At 33.3% G+C, this 18,176-nt stretch overlaps 1 protein-coding gene across 1 annotated transcript; it reads right to left on the reverse strand.

Annotated features, from left to right (window-relative positions):
- Positions 1 to 5,340: 5,340 nt before the first annotated feature.
- LOC121761574 (AT-hook motif nuclear-localized protein 28-like) lies at positions 5,341 to 6,710 on the reverse strand. Its single transcript, XM_042157211.1, has one exon. The coding sequence runs from the start codon at positions 6,421 to 6,423 to the stop codon at positions 5,620 to 5,622; it is 804 nt and encodes a 267-aa protein (XP_042013145.1). The 5' UTR covers positions 6,424 to 6,710; the 3' UTR covers positions 5,341 to 5,619.
- Between the last annotated feature and the right edge of the window lie 11,466 nt (positions 6,711 to 18,176).

Raw genomic sequence — 18,176 nt, forward strand, 5'->3', positions numbered from 1 at the left:
GTTTCTTGGTGGTGAAATATTTTTTCACAACAATTTGTTTAAATTACCGAAAATTCAATGATGTTTAACTAATTTTAAGCTTCTCCTTGCTTCTATGTGTGTGCGGAAAAAATCCAAGAACATAATGATGATCATAAAGAATTTCGTGCAAGTACTCTGAGTCAAAGAATCAAAGCAAAGATGTGTTTAACTTTAATTAGTTTTGGTTTTAATAACATGGAAAATATAGCATCCCCACAAACCACAATTCATTCAACTAAGTGTATTTTGGTTACATTAGGCAACAAATTGAATAAATTTCTTACTAACAATAACTATATTAAAAGTGCATTATTAAAGAATAAAAAATTGATACGAGTTGTGATTTTTTGACAATATTTAAGATAACAAGAAATATTCTTGATTAAAATCAAATAATGGATCGGTCACGTTCATCCAAATTAAAATGTGTTAGGTAAATTGTAAGCTAGACTCCATACCTAATGAAGTGAAAGCCATACACTATTGTGGTTGTTACTATATCTCGACTTTATATGATATTTCAAACATGTTTTAATTAGTTCTAGAAGTGATAAAAAACAGTCTAAAAAGACATGATTGCTTTAAAAATAAGACACCCCTTCAACTATGATATGTGTCTTGTTTTGAAGCAGGTATAACAGATGTTAGTATGCAGTGAAAGAGTTGGTGAATTAGTTGAAAATGAAATTCTTTTTTCCCAATAGAGCGTTTGCTATTCTTGAAAGAAAATTGAGAAACATTTCCAAAGTATTATCAATATTATCTCTTTGAGGCATCAAATAGTACCAGATAAGAGATATAAATCATATGTTGGTATGCCAAATTCCAATTTTAGTCTAATAAGGATTGGAGCCCCACTCCTATTCGGGCTCGCACACAATTAAATCGGTCATGATCCGGTCCGATCCATCTTGTCCTTTTTTAGTTGAGTCACTTTTAATAATAAGAAATGTACTTTTTTTAATTGAGTCATTTTTTTTTATTTTGGGAGTTCCAAGATAATTGAGTCATTTTTAAATTTAGCAAAAAATAACTTTCTTTTTTACTTTATTCTCGTTTCATTCTCTTACATTATTCTCTCTTGCTTTAGTCATCATCCATTTAACACTATTTTGAAACTCTGTGCTGAAAAGAAATGGCCCAATTAACAAGGAAATGAGGGAGTAGTAACTTTTAAAAGTTATTGTGAAGAAGATATCATATAAATTTAAGGATTGAGGTGTTGAAAGGCATGGGAAGAAGGTGATTTTGGAGAGTGTAGAATAAATTTGGTGATGATTCAACTTTGGAGTAGTTGATGATTAGGGTCCATGTGCGAAAATATTTCCCATGCACCATCAATTATCACCTTCCTTTTTACGCTAACATTATAGCTATTGCTTTATTTTTACATAAATATTATAGGCTGATATGCTCCATTGGAAGTGGGTAGTGTCATTTGCCCAAATTCAATATCCAACAAACTTAATAATTTAAGGTTTGAAATTGCGTTGACAAATATTTGAACCATGACTTATGTAGAGAGACTAAATAAATTGCAACCACTACACCAAAATAAACTATTTATTGTTTCATTAACTCAAACAATGCTAATAATGATAGAAACAATTTTTTAAGCCCATAATTAAGCTCGGACTATTTGATCTAAAGCTTTAGGCCCATAAGCCCATAAGCTAATATTAAGCGAACTAGTAGAAGTTTAGTAAGGGTATATTTGTCTTTTCGGGAGTGATTTCTGTGTCGATTGTGTTTATTTATGCATATGAATAACCTAGCTTCATATTGCGTTTTAATGGATTTTATTTCACTATAAAACATAATTTCTAAATTTATAAAACTTCTTAAATTTATTGGATCAATTATAAAGCTAATTCAATATGGGATGTGTTTTGTCACACCGTTCTCATATGCAATTTTTATCTAATTTATGTGTTTTGTCACGCCTAATTCAACATGGACTCAAATTAAAACAACTCCAAACGTAACCCAATATAAAAATGATAAATTTAAGTACATCAAACAAAAAAACAGCAGAACAATTTATAGGCGCACAAAATTACATTTTGTATATTTTTCAGTTTCTGATAAATAAAAGATTTACATTTATCACATAGAAGTGCTTGAAGTGGAATTAAGATTAACCCCAAAGAGAACAAGGCACATCATTTTATCCTTTTCTATAAGATAAGTTATTATCCTTATTTTTCAAATTATTTGACTAAATTACGAAAAAAGTTTGAAGAAAATATAATCCACGTTCTTTATGTCCAGTCATGTTTCTAAATAATAAACGTTGAAAATCATAATGGGACCAAATGCAATGAATTTGATAGATACATTGAAGTCATGTTTTTCTGTCTTCATTGGTTTAGATTTAATATTACAGAAATTCAGAAAATATATTTTAAAATTAATTTAAACTCTTTTAGGGAAGTTTCTTCGTTTGGGTTGATTTTATAATTTTTTTTCTCACGAGTCTTAAATCGAGTTAATACTTACTTTTGTTTCTATTTTTTGTGTGTGTAAATGTGTTTTCGTTAATGTTTATTAATCCTGTATCCATAAATAAATTATTACAATTTTCCAAATCCAATGGAATTACTGATTAATTAAAATGAAAAAACTTAAAACTATATGAAGATTTGGACTTTCCTACTCCTACATTTTTTTCTGATATATTTAATAGTTCGGATACAAAGTCATATTCCAAAAGAACGAATCAAATTGGGATGTAGAGATAAAGCTTATTCTATAAAGAGATTAGGTATGTGGATTAGACGATGTGTTCGTATTTTCTGTTTCAATTGCGACAACTTGTAGATTATGCATGTGGATTAGAAGATGTGTACAAATTTTTCGTTTCCATTGCGACAAATTGTAGATTAGGTATGTGGATTAGAAGATGTATCCGAATTTTTTGTATCTATTGCAAATTGTAGATTAATTAAGTATGTGGACTAGAAGATGTGTTCGAATTTTTCATTTCCATTGCTACAAATTGTAGATTAGGTATGTGGACTAGAAGATGTGTTCGAATTTTTCGGTTTCATTGCGACAAATTGCAGATTAGGTATGCAAATTAGAAGATGTGTCTGAATTTTCGATTTCAATCGCGGCAAATTTAGGAAGATTTACTCAAAGTTAGAAAGTAAAGTGGACAACATTTCTTGGATTACAAAAGTGATTCCATTCCACTTCTTTCATCTCATAGTGAAATATTGCATTAAAATTTATTTGAGTATATTGTAGTAGGTTTGTGATCAAATACTAACTTTTTATAGTAATAACTAATAACTAAATATCAATATTGTATGTTAAAAATATCAACATAAAGATATAAATTTGTCAATCTTTCTTATGTTGATAAATTATGTCTTTGTATTGATATTTAAATTTACATATTGAATTGATATAATTATGTCTTTGTGTTGATTATTTTAATACATAGCATTGATAGTTATTAATTATTACCGTAAATAGTTAGCACCCTAGTCCAACCCTGTTGTAGTATATCTTAAAACAATTATAATCACAAAAAACATACACTTTTTTTTCTTTATTCTATACCAAATACAGATGAATCATTCTAAAATTTAAAAAAAGTAGTACTACTATCTTATTATCTGTTTTACTTTATAAATTATCGTGTAGTCTAAAAAATGATCATTTTTTATTGGGGTGTATGAAGTATAAATTAACCAATTGTACGGTAAAATATTTACGAATTGCTAATACTCATTAACTAATAAAAATATTTTATTTTCTGCTATAAAAAGCAAAGTAAAGATAATAATAATCCAAAAAGATGCCCTACACCGCATAACTTTTTATCATCCCTTTTTCCTATCCTGAGAGTGAAATCTGATCATTATCCAATTCCGTATCAGAAATCAATATTGGTGGATTTATAGTGACTCATATCGCCGCCAATTTCATGATATTATTCCTCATGATAAATTTAAATAAAAAACTTATAGTCATTGCTAGCTGTATGATAGATAAATTTCTGACTGCTTTTAGTTTTCCATGCCAACTTTTATTTGTCATTCGTACAAAATACATAGATCATATACCATATGAAAATAAAAAAAATCAGGATTCTCCTTCGTTTATAGTAGCACTATTACTTATTTATCGATATATTTATTTATATTACATTCATTGAATTGTTTAACATTAATGATTGGTTAAAATTATCGAAATAATCAGTAATGTATAACCGAGAAAATCCAAATTTTATAAATTTTCAATTAATTTTTAAGACTGCTAACTTGAGTAAATTTTATGAGTATTTAAATGTAAAAAAAATTGGGGGTTAAAAAGGAGGTGGAAAATTGAAGTGTGCAGTGAGGTAATAAATGGAAAGCAGAGCAGCGTGTCTGAAAAAGACAAAAGGTAAGCAGTTGCAGCTTCGAAAGCAAAATCTAGATAGATAGATAGATAACGTCTCCAATTCTGATACTATCTCATAATAATAATCTCTACCTTGGATTGCGCAATCTCTCCCTTCTCTTCTCTCCTCTCTCTCTCTCTCTGTACATTTTCTGGATTTTCTACATTATGCACATTTGCTGCGATTACTCTAACTAGTAATCTTGAGGTTAGTATTTCATTATTATTACATAAAATTTGATTGTAAATTTAAATTTTAGAGTATATCAAGGTTCATGAGTTGAATCGAACCTAATATTGCTACATAGTAGTACTCCTTTTTAATTGATGACTTATTACAGTGTTCTATGCCATTGAGGAAACATGATACGCATAATACTAAGCTACAATGCTTCAGTGTCATAACGTAACACAAATTTAATTATTATGGAGTAATAGTTTGAAGCAATATTTTAAGAAAAAAATGGAACTGACTACATATAAATTTTATATGGCTTTTAATAATGTAATTTTCGTTATTTGAATAAAATTTTAATATTTTTATTTATTAATCAATCAATTCAATCAAAATATAGCAAATCCAAGTACAAATAAAAAATGAGAAAAATAAACCACACCTATGGAATCCAAGCATAGCTAGGTTGAAAAAATTGAAGCATCCTCATCAAATCCATTTTCAGCCAATGCTTGTGTTTGTGACCTCACCCAAACAAATTACTTCATCCTATACCATTCCTCTCTATTTAAAACATCCAAAATACATACACAAAATTAATAGACTGAATTTTCACAATCCTAATTGAATCGCAGCAATGCCAGCACATTGGTTTAGATGCAACCATGCCTAAAAAGCTACCCCTATTTCTCTGAAATCTACAGTCTGATTCTGCCACCATTTTACAATACTCATTTTCCAATTTTCAGACATGACACCACCAAAAAAATTAAATACATCACACACCAATACATACAGACAGCTCAATTAATTTCCCATTATTGGAATATTCCTTCAAATTAAATTAGATCCCCCCATTCCTTCAATCCCACATCCACAAACATAGCATTTTCATATGTTAAAAAAACCAAATAGATCAAATGTTAAAAAGCTAGTCCAACCATCAAAAATTACAAGCAAAAATTCCCCACAACCAAAACCAATTAAACAAAACCAACTAATATAGCAATATTCAATTAAAACAATAGTAATTAGTAAGGCGGCGGCGGAGGCGGCGGCTGATGTCTGTTCGCTGGAGCCCACACGACGTCGTCCGCCTGATAGCTGTACGTCGGCGGCGGAGCAGCGCCGCCGCTCCCGCCGCCGGAGATCGTCTTAGGCGATTCATGGCAGCCGGAATTGTCCTCCTCCTCCTGCTCCGCCGCCTGGAGGCGGTGGAACGACGGATTGGAGAAGTTCGCGGCGACGAGGTAGATCGTGCCGGCGGAGATTAGTGGGCCCACCACATGGCCTCCGACGACCTGCCCTTGTGGACCGGCTAGGGAGAGGGAGAAGGGGGAGGAGGGGGAGGAGTTGGCGGCGGCGGGGGGGAGGACGGTGGCGGAGATGGAGAGGATGTCGAAGCGGCCGTGGAAGGTGACGGTGGCGCCAGGGGTGGAGGAGGGCTGCTTGAGGGTGACGTTGGTGACGGCGCCGCTGCCGCTGAGTAGGCAGAGGCCGATGTTGCGCTTGCGGCAGAAGCGGGCGGTGGAGTCGACGATGTCGACGCCGCCGGGGAGCTCGAGGACGTAGGGGCTCATGGCGGGCTCGGCGGCGTCGCGCGTGATGATCACGGGGGGCTTGGGCTTGTTTTTGGAGCCCGGGGGGCGGCCGCGGGGGCGGCGGACGACCTCGATGGTGGCGCCGTCGGCGGCATAGGTTGGGGTGTGGCTGTCGGCTTCTTGGTAGTCGGCGGCGGAGGAGGAGGAGAGGTGGTGGAATTTGGAGATCATTGGATGATCTTGTTGTTGGTGTTGGTGTTGGTGTTTATCTTCTTCGGCCAATTCTCGCTTCATGATATATATATTTTTATAAAATTTGGGGGATTTGGGAATTTTATATGGTGATAGGGATTAGGGGATGGGGAGGATTATTGGCTGCATGCAATTTGGTAGCAATAAAAAAATAGATAGAGATGGGATTGGGAGCAAGTAGCTATGTGAAGAGAGAGGCGGTGGGGTGTTGTGTTGTGTTGTGTTGTGTTGTGAAAGGAAGAGGGGATAGTGTTGGACTTTTTTATTTATTTATTTATTTATTTATTTATTTATTTATCTTGTGCTTTAATTTTTTTGGGTGGATATTCATTAAATGTTTGTACTTTGTTTTCTTGGTCCACTTATTCGATAAAGTTGCACTTCTCTTTTTTTTGGTTTTGTAAGTTTTTGTACTTTGATTCGTAGCAATGGATCTTGTACTTATTATATTCATAGAGTTCAGCAATTTGTGTCATGTGTTTTAATTTGGGTCGGGTTTTAACAAATTTGAAGTAATATAGGTTTAATAGGTGAATTTGGATTTCATCTTGGGAGTATTCGATTTCTAAGATAAAATATTACTAACATATAATGATTGAGTCGTGAGATTATTTTAGTCATAAGAGATTAGCTATTACTAATTATATAATGATTATCTATTTAGGATTAAATTGTGAGATTGAATCTCATAAATCAAACACAATACATATTTAATCTCTAGACACAATCTTACAAATCGAACACCCCTTTAATATACTAATTTGGTCATAAATTTTTTGTTTATATTTTTATTTTGAAGTGTCCATAATAAATACTTGTATTATCCAAAAATGTAAAGTTTGTTTTAAACTATTAACATTATTCTATTTATGTTTTCCTTTTTCTCATATTTTATTTATATTTTCTTTTTTATTTTATTAATTTTCATTAAAATTTGTGTCATCAGTTTATGGAATTATTTTTTACAGATGGAGGAGTATTATCTTTGCTATAAAAGAATAAACTTATTTTCAAATGACATGATCAGTTTTAACTCATTAATAAAATAATAGAGAAACTTTTTTTTGAATAAGAGAGAAAGAAAAATGAGATTAAAATTGGTGGAAATTGAAAATTGTGAATTTTTTTATATATAAACAGTGCATATCAATTTTATAATAAAATTTAAATGAATAAGTTTGTAGAATGTGAAGACTTGGTTGTGAAATATATTAAAAAGCAAATGAACAATGTAATGAAAAATATTATGAAATGAAAATATGTGATATGTATTGCAAAACGGAGAGAGTAAAAAAGCAAATGAAACATGTAATGACAAATATTACAAAATGAAAATATGTGATATATATTGCAGAACGGATGGAGTAATAATATAAATTAACAAAGGTAAAAACCTAATAAGACTGGTGCCACCATGAATTCACATGGCAAAAGTTTAATACTACTACTACTTCTGTTTTAGAGGAGACAAGAAAGTACAAGTACTAATTTGCAAAAAAATTGGTTAATTGATAAATATTTTAGAAAATGTAAGTATGATTAAGAGTTGGGAGAGAGCAAGTTGACTACTAATAAAAAATTAGAGACAATTTTTAATGTGGGGGTCAACTAGAATAATAGATTCTATTCTAAATTAAAAATAATGCTTTATTATATTTTATCATTATACCACTATCACGTGTGTAGTATTCATAATTCGTATATTTGTCTATTAAATGTGGATAAAGTAGTTTTCGTAATTCGACTATTTATCTAAATAATCCATTTTAGAATAGATTATGAAATCACACAGAAACTGATGAATTTTAGAAAATGCAAATTTTGTTTCTCGTGATAATCATATCCAGGATAACAAAATATTATTAGACAATAATAATGTTCATAATAAATTTATATTAAATAATACCAACACTACTCTTCATAAAAAATCCATCGTAAATCTTCACCATCCAAATATCAAAAGAAATTCCAATTTTTTGTTACAAAGTAAAATTTTATTTTATTCAATCATGGATGGATGATTGGGGTTATTAAAATTGAGTCACATAACGATTTATGTCCACTCTGATTTCATATTTAAAATCGATCATTCGCCTCCTTAAAAAGCCTTATAAGAGAGCGAGAGTTATCTATACTTATATAAATAAGACGTAATTATGTGTTTTTTAGATCCGTTACTGATTTCATATTTAAAAGGGGTCATTCGCCTCCGCCTCCGCCTCCTTAAAATTGGTCATTAGCCTCCTTAAATTTGACTTATATCTACTATCAACCTATTCTATCCTGCAAATTATGTGTTTTTTAGGTTACTGATTTCAATGGCAACAAGTGTTGGAACTATTCCACCAACTAAGCACAAAGTAAACTTGAATCTAGGGTTTGATTTGCCTCTAGAAATTGAAGAATAGGGCTCCACTTGTTTGTTACATTTACACCCAACGACGAAAGTTTTGACACAATTAAAGTTGAAAATCAAAATTGGTGGCTGGGAATGTCCATTCACTGTCCACACTGACCTCCTCTATTTGGATTTTGATATGATTTCTAGTAACTTCATCTCTCTCGAAGCTTCATCTAATAAATGATTTTCAGATGTTAGTGCATATATACTTCTTCAATCAATTTAATATTATCGCATGAAATTATGAAATGGGAAATGGAAATCGAGAGTGACGATTATGAATAATAAATAAAATAATTACAGGATAAATCACGAGCTAGCCAAGTCACGTACTACTTTAAAGTCTTGTCAAATTAATGACATATTGTTACATGTTCATGTTACTTATTTCCCACCTAATGTACATAAAATCAATTCAAAATCTACCTAATTACTGTTTAAAATGTGTGATAGTACACAATCGGTTAAACTTACGCATTAAGGATTTATTATTTTTGAATTTATTTATTTTTGTAATTATACCTCAACGAATCTGAAATTATTACAAATAATTAAATACTCCCTCCGTCCCATGCTACTCGCACGTTTGCTTTTCGGCTCGTCACAAAGTCCTTACACTATTTATAATTTAAGTTAGAATTAATGCATTTAATTAATATGTTAGTTTAAGTTAAGAGCTCTTTTATTAAGTGATGTCTCATTACACCTAAAATTCTTTTTTAATTACATAAAAAAATCAATCCCAAATTTACGGCCTAAAATGAAAAGTGCGAGTAGCATGGGACGGAGGGAGTACGTATTTTATTCATTTCCATTGCTAAATGTCAGAGTTATTGTCAATCACACTATCATTCTATCAATGTAAAAGTTGTGAATTGCAAACCTCATCGGTTAGTGTGTTTTTCGAAAATGATGTTGGATTTTAAAATTTTTAAGTAAAGCTCAATTTTTGAATTTTAGAAAAAAAACTAACATGGTAGCACACGATTATCCACAGATAAGTGCGCACCAGATAAGGGCATAAGGGCATTAGCAATGGGGCGCCCTAAGGCGCGCCCTAAGGCGCGCCCTATGGCGCGCCACGTCAGCAGTTTTATCCTCCTACCTCCTCACCTGCAGTGGGGCGCCCTAAGACGCGCCCTAAGGCGCGCCCTATGGCGCGCCACATCATCATTTTTTTAATATTTATTACAAAACTCATACGAATTTAACAAAATTAATACATTAAAATACGAATTTCAAAAACTTCATTTCATTGAATAAAAATTAATACATTACAATGCGAATTAAAAAAACGCGAACTCAACAACGGCGGTTGCGAGCCCACACTTCTTCGATCATGTCGTTCATGAGCTGCGCATGATCCTGTTGGTTGCGCATTGAGGCCTGTCTAGATAGAACCTCGTTGAAGCCTAACGGTAACCCTCTATCGGGTGGCTCGGTCGACGCGCCGGCCAAACTAGATGCACGATCATCTTCATTCCAATCGGTGATGCTTCCGCCTTCATTCTCGACTATCATGTTGTGCATGATTATGCACGCATATATGACATCGGCGATGACATCCTTGAACCAGAAACGAGCCGGCCCTTTCACAATTGCCCACCGTGATTGGAGCACGCCGAATGTCCGCTCGACATCCTTCCTCGCCGACTCCTGCTTTTGCGCAAATAAAACCCTCTTCTCACCAATTGGGCAGCTAACCGTCTTCACAAAAACAGGCCACCGTGGATAGATGCCATCGGCCAAGTAGTACCCCATATGGTATTGGCGTCTGTTGGCAGTGAACTCGATGGCCGGGCCGTTGCCATTACATTGATCGGTGAAGAGGGTGGACGAGTTGAGGACGTTAATGTCGTTGTTCGACCCGGCTACGCCGAAGTAAGCATGCCAGATCCATAGCCGATGGTCAGCGACGGCTTCGAGGACCATCGTCGGGTGGCTGCCCTTGTATCCACTTGTGAACTGGCCTCTCCACGCCGTCGGACAATTCTTCCACTGCCAGTGCATACAGTCGATGCTCCCGAGCATCCCAGGAAACCCGTGCGCCGTCTCGTGCATCTGCATCAGACCCTGGCAATCAGTGGCAGTCGGCTTGCGCAAATATGTGTCGCCATAAGCCTCTACTATCCCCCGGCAAAAGCGCTTCAGACAATCGCGGCCTGTAGAATCCCCGCAGTGGAGGTACTCGTCGAAAAGGTCCGCCGTGGTGCCATAGGCCAACTGACGGAGTGCAACCGTGCACTTTTGCAATGGTGTAAGGCCGGGTTTGCCGATGCCGTCCTCCCGAAACGTGAAGAATTCATCACGTGAAGACAATGTCCGAACAATGCTGAGAAACAGGTACCGCGACATTCTAAATCGGCGCCGAAAAACAGCCGGGCCCCATCGCGGTTGATCGGCAAAGTAGTCTTCAACCAGACGTGTGTGAGCTTCCGCGTGGTCGCGTCGGATATACGACCTATGTCGAATAGGTCTATGGACTTGCTCAGAGGCCGCTGCCGCTGCCGCCTGGCGCTGCATCAACGCATAGCAATGCGTCATCGCCGTTTCAACGACTGCATTTAATGCTATATCTATGCTATTACTGGACTCATCAGAGGAACTAGAACTATTGGTGTCGTCGCCGGGATTCATATTGGTTGGATTTGTGAGAGAGAATATGTAGAGGTATGCACAAATGAATGACAAACGCTCTTTAAATAGAAAACCAAACCGCGTGCCATCGTCCGCGACCTATCGTCCGTGTACGCCACAATGGGGAGGACGATGGCGCGGACGATGCCTATCGTCCGCGGCCATCGTCCGTGTACGCCACAATGGGGAGGACGATGGCGCGGACGATAGGCATCGGGCGCGCCATCCTCCGCGCCCTTAGTATCGGCCGCGACGATCGTCCGCGACCTATCGTCCGTATCCGCAATGGGCGCGGACGATCGATGGCGCGGACGATGCGCGCCATCGGGCGTGCCATCGTCCGCCCATTGCGGATGGCCTAACATGCTACGTAGTGAAGCTTCGATTGAGTACACCGTTGCACATGCGCTTATGGTACAACAATTGCAAAATCTTCGAATATGAGACTATGAAATTTTGATTTTATTTTTCCCCTTCTAGTTTCATAGTAGTAGTATTTAATTTTGTTCATTACCTCATTTATATCCATAGTTAATCTGCGGAATGAATTAATGGGTGAATTGGATGGGTATGTAAAAACAAAAAATGGCGGTCACCAACTTTGACTAGAAAGTAGAGTTGTATGGCACCCCTACCACCACGACCCTACCCTAAACCCTACTCCAATCCTCTCACATTTTGTCGTCGAATGATGGAGTTGTAATTGAACCCAAGTTGGTAATGAATTAATGTCAAATGTCGGATTCCTAATACTCCTTTCGTCCGTCATTAGGAATCTTATTTCTTGGTTGCGTGAGTTTTAAAAAAGATTAAAAAAATGAGTGGAAATAAGTTAGTGGAATAGATGTTCCACTTGTATATACTCCCTCCGTTCTATAGAAATAAGTCATATTTCCTTTTCGTCCATCCCATACAAATAGTCACATATCCATGGGCAGATCCAGGAATTAAAAATGGTGGGGTCGGACGAGAAAATTAATATAATAATATTTAAATATATAAAATAGTAGTAAAAATACATTACAAATGAAATATCCCTATTTTATATTAAGCACAATAATTGACTTCTATGAGTATTCATATTTTGATGCTAACTTAAAGTTATTTCATTGGAAATAGTTATGAATATGTATCTTTTAGTCGTGTTCAACATTAGTACTAGAAAAACAGACGAAAGCGCTAAATCTTTATAAAAGAAATGTATCCATTAATCTTAATGAAAAGTAATTAAAATCAATGATTAAAAGCAATTATTATATTTATTAAAATTAGATAAAAAATTTATTAGTTACTACTAGTTTAAAATAAAAGTAAAAACTAATACATGATTAAAAGATAATCAATAAACTACTGGTTTATAATAATTCGAATTTTGATTTCAATATTCAAATTTAATACCCATTTTCAGTGGAATAACCATTTTCCACTTAAATGCCGCACCTTGATACAATATTCAAATTTATAATAATTCGAATTTTGATTTCATAGTTAACTCTTTAAAAAACGGGGTACTACTTTAAAAATGTGCATACATGTACATTTTTTTAATCACGTTCATCAAAGTATTTAAAAGTCAATTTTTGAAAGGGACAATGCTAATAATTAATTTTCCCTATTTAAAGTGGTTGTACTTAATATAACTCTAAATTTTGTACCGAGGTATCACTTGCTTAGATGATAATAACCAATAACCAATAATAATATTAATAATAATAAACACATTTGAACTAATATATATTAGTTCAAAGACCTCACTTTACTAAAAGAAAACTGTATGATCTTACAAATTAGAATGCAATTACGTGGAATTAAATCATATACTCCTCAAATAGAAGAAAAAGAACTCCATTGGAGTAATAAATGTATGTTGTCCTCTCAAAGTGGCGCATATTATCGCATCATAAATCAAAGCACGCAAGTATACCATTTCTTCCCATTAAAATAAAAACACAAAATTAAACCAAATTACCATAACCTAAACAATAACCATATCAATTAATATTCTAAAAAAGACTAAACTAGCCTTCTTCATCATCATCATCAGCACATCTTCATCAGAAATCCTTGAGCAACTTCCTCACCTGCTCAAGCGTCACAAACAGCACCACCGTAAACGGCCCCTGCCTCGATATCGTCGGAATAAACCCCTTGTAAAGGGCGAACGGCCCCTCGGCCTGATCGTCTTCATCGGAAAAGCTGAGCTGCTTGAGGTCTGAGGATGAATCATGGGGCGGAGTTCCGGATGCCGTGGGGTCGGGGGCTGTTGGGAGGAGTCTTCCGGCGGTTCTCCGGGGACGGCGGTGGGGTCGGCCGACCCCGCGCGACCCCACCTGCATCCGCCGATGCACATATCTATTTATGACAACTTTTCTCCTTCTTTTTTACTTTTTCATAGATGGGCCCACCATCGACTACTAGGGGTGTGCATTCGGGTTTCGGTTTGGTTTTTTGTCAAAACCGAACCAAAACCGAATTTAGTTCAAAATCCAAACCGAACCGAACCCGAAAAACTGAAAACCGAACTTAAAAAACCGAAAAACCCGAAAAAATAAATATAATATTAATATATATATGTGTGTACTTTATTTTATTTTATATATACTAATAGAATATTTATATATAATATAAATTTAATAATACATATAATATATATAATATAGTAGAATTTATTAAAAGAATATACTATATATTATATATAATATAATATATTAAATTAATAGAATATATATATAATTCGGTTATTCGGTTTTTTTCTTCGCCCGAACCGAACCGAACCGAACCGAAAAACTGAAATTTTTGTATTTTCAAAACCGAACCGAACCGAAAAACCGAAATAACCGAATTTCAAAATTTCAGTTTGATTCGGTTCGGATATTCGGTTTCCGGTTTTTTTGCTCACCCCTATCGACTACACAATTTCAACTATTTTTTCTCCTTCTCTCTTACTTTACCAATTACACATTAAAACCCGGGTCAACCACAAATGGCCTATTTCTATAGGACGGATAGAGTATTAGTTTAAATGAATGTGAGTGGAATGAGTTAGTAGAAGGTGAGACCCTATTACCATTTGTGGTAAAAGTGAACCAGAACTCCTATTCACAGATGAACTAAAATGACAAAACAGGACTTTTATTCGCGGACGGATGAAGTATTTGTTTGAGGTAGTGAAACTCGCAAGTTAAACCAACTCACTCAAGATATTTTGAACATAGACGGATACAAAAAATAATATTATTGATAAGGGTTAAGTTTTCTAAATTTTTACTTAAAAATTCAATTCTAGATGATTTAAATTATTAATAAGAATTTAACATAGTAATTTATGTTAAATTTGGATAAATATAAAAATTTTATGGAACAAAAATAATTTAAAAATATTACTAAGGGCTCAAGTCCCTTGTGAGCACCATATGGCTCTACCCATGTAGAGGGGAGGGATATTTATTTAAGCACATCGGGTTCAATTTTATCTAAAAAATCATAGTATCTCTGCAAAGAAAATTAAGAAAGGTTAAACTATTATTATTTCTTTTAATTTGTTTTTAACTAAACTAAATTGAGAATGAGAGAAATGAATAAGAAATTAAATAAATTATACTTCATCATCCACCAAAAACAGTTTTATTATTGGACAACATGAGTTTTGATGAAAAATTGATAAAATATGAGAGATATCAATACAAATCGAGTAAAGTATTAGAGATAAGTATAAAAAGTAGTAAGCATAATTGAGAGTAGCTTTCCATTTTTTGTAAGTGATTAATTTTGGTGAACAGATGAAAAAAATAGAAAGATGAGACTATTTTTTGTGAAATGTGAAGATAGAAGTACTATTAAACATAAATACAAAAAATATTCCTTAGAACTAAAAATTTATATTGGTAAAAAAGTCTGAAAATACTTCAAAAATATTTCAAATATAATTAAGTTTTTGTTCAAAAACCTTGTGATATATTTTTATACCAAAGAATATGCAAACCACATTATCGAAAGACTGTTTTATAATTCATTTTTTATTTAATCAAAAGGATGCTTTGCTGGATATAAGATCATTTGAGCACTCATAATCCGATAATTTTGTTAATGAGAAAAATGATTCAATGTTGAATCCATAACAAATTTACCAAATAAGAAAACTTGCAAGTTGATTCAAGCAACGTAGTAATGATTAACTAAAGCTCACGCGTCACGTCTGACTTTTTCACAATATGAAGACATAGCAAAAAAGCATCCTTGCCACCATGCCAATGCTTCCCTTTTAGACCAAGGATTGCTTGGAAATTTTTTTCTTGTCATGACAATTTGTAACTATTAATTTCGATGTATATTGGGTAAAAATTAGTATATGGGGTAGTATATCACATTTACAAAATTAAGTGCTTCTTAAACGTAACGATATTGGAGAATTTTATGCCTAGAAAATAAATGTAATTTTAATTATGAGCTTTTAATAGTTAAAAAGTTTGAATTATAACTAAATAACACATCACACTCTTTCACTTTATTGTATGGCATCGGACACCGAATTTTTTATAATATTTTAAACACTCCTAAAAATAACATATTATTAGTAGCCTTTTCACCTTTTTTGATAAACTCATTTCACCTTTTTTGACAAATTCAACGTAAGAAGAATGTTGAGAAAGTATTCCAAAATATTATCAAAATAAAAAAACATGCATCAAATCTATAGAGCAAGCAAGAAATCGGGAGCACAAATTAACAAAATGAAGGAAAAAAAAAAGCTCTTCCATGACTCTCATGATAGTCTCACTGGCAACCCATGTAAAAATGTTAATGAAAGAAACTCATTGTAACATCCAACCTATAATTTACTCTAGTTTGGTTGAAGTAACCCATGTAAAAATATTAATTAAAGAAGCTCATTATAACATCTAACCCCCTCTTTCAATTCATTATATCTTTAATAAATCCATGCAAAAATGTAGTGATTGATAGAATAGTGGCATTTGATGTAAAAAAATGTAACCTTTCCAATATAATAGATTCAATCTCGAGCAAATTAGATAATAGTGTTGGAAATGCACCAAGATGAGTGTTTTTCTTAAGCTTGCTCGACTTATTTTTCCAGCTGAACTTAAATAAAAAATATCGAGAGGGAAAATGCTTATCACAACTTAAGAAAAATCAACCATTACAATATCGCTAAACCATCTAGGGAAAACTTAAATTCTATCTAACAAGTTGAGGTAGATTATGGACAACTCTATTTGCTGATATATATATGTATATATCAAACGAAAGATTTTATCAATAATTATAGTTTGATAAGTGGGTTAATCTCATAAATGATTATCAATCTTTGATATTGGTATCAAATTGATTACTAAAGTTTGATTTATTTCAAAATAAATACTTTGTTTATAGTTTAATTCAATTTATTGAATTATTTTTCATATGATAATTAGAATGACACCTAACCTTTCTGAAATATGCCTAAAGTTGGGATATAAAATACAGGTAAAATTTGTAAATTCTCTCGGACATCACTAGGTAGAAGTCGATCCATAAAGCTCAAGTGTATACTAAATTTTCTCTACACCCACACGGGCCAAACCCGGTTATTTATTTTATTTGTATAAAAATGATAGTAATTATTATTATATTAAAATAATTACTCTTATTAAGAATAACAATGACTTTTATTAAGAATGACAATCACTTTTGTAATAATCAATTTTAATTCTCACTAAATTTAGTAGACGTGATTATGCATTCATTGGAGTCCATACTAACTTACACTTTATCAAAGTGAGTTTATTTTCATAAAAGTTAAATCATCAACTAGTAGCATCTCCAACCATTACACTAAACTCAAACCCATTTTAGTGTAAATGTCACATTAAATATTGACTTTAGTCCAACCAGTTACACTAAACTCAAACCCAAAAGAATATTCCCCACTTAATTTTTTATATTTTTCAATTGTATTTTATGTATATTTTATCTAAATTACACACTAACCCCATTATACTTTATCAATAACTTAAATTAGATTAAATATTATAATAACATTTATTAGGCATTAGCATAATATTAGTACAATATAAATGATTCTGTCAAATTTTAAATCAAAATAAACATTCCTGATATTAAAAATCTTGATGTGTAGTATTATGAATAATATTAATTTAACTTTTCTCCAATTACGCGTGTAAGTAGTATGAGTATGACTAATATTAATTTAACTAAAAATGTGTATTAACCTAATATGGGCCAGCCCACTAATTATTAACTAAGTAAATATTAACAGAATTAAATTACGTTATTATTTCATATCTTCTTCTTCACTTCTTCTCCAAGCCGCTTTTTCCTGCAAGTTTTTCTGTATTTTTATTTCTCTTCCTTCTCTTTTTCTATTTTGATAAATATAAAATGATTTGGACTTGAATGCAATAAATCAAAATCTAAAAAATGTTTTTGGTACACTTTTAGAGTAAACCTAAAAATAGGTATTTTTCCTTCAAAAACCTATAATGTGATTGATTTTTCAGTTCTGTTGGAGATATTTTCCTACTGCATTTTAGGTTTCGCGGTACGGTTGAGATGGTCTAAAATATGAAAAATAACACAAACTCATCTATAGGTCATCAATCTTCTAAGTCATGAACACTACATACCAAAGAATAAGAAAATCACGATTAAACTCAGATACATCATTAGTAACACCAATTTACAAGACAATCTCTGGGATTCCAGAGATTCCAACGGGGTGCCCCGGTCGCGCAGTATG

The sequence above is a fragment of the Salvia splendens genome, chromosome 13 (assembly GCF_004379255.2).
Source record: "Salvia splendens isolate huo1 chromosome 13, SspV2, whole genome shotgun sequence".
In the NCBI taxonomy this organism is placed as follows: domain Eukaryota; kingdom Viridiplantae; phylum Streptophyta; class Magnoliopsida; order Lamiales; family Lamiaceae; genus Salvia; species Salvia splendens.

Coding starts and splice junctions, on each gene's coding strand:
- LOC121761574 (XM_042157211.1), bottom strand. CDS start 6,423: ATGAAGCGAGAATTGGCCGAAGAAGATAAACACCAACACCAACACCAA.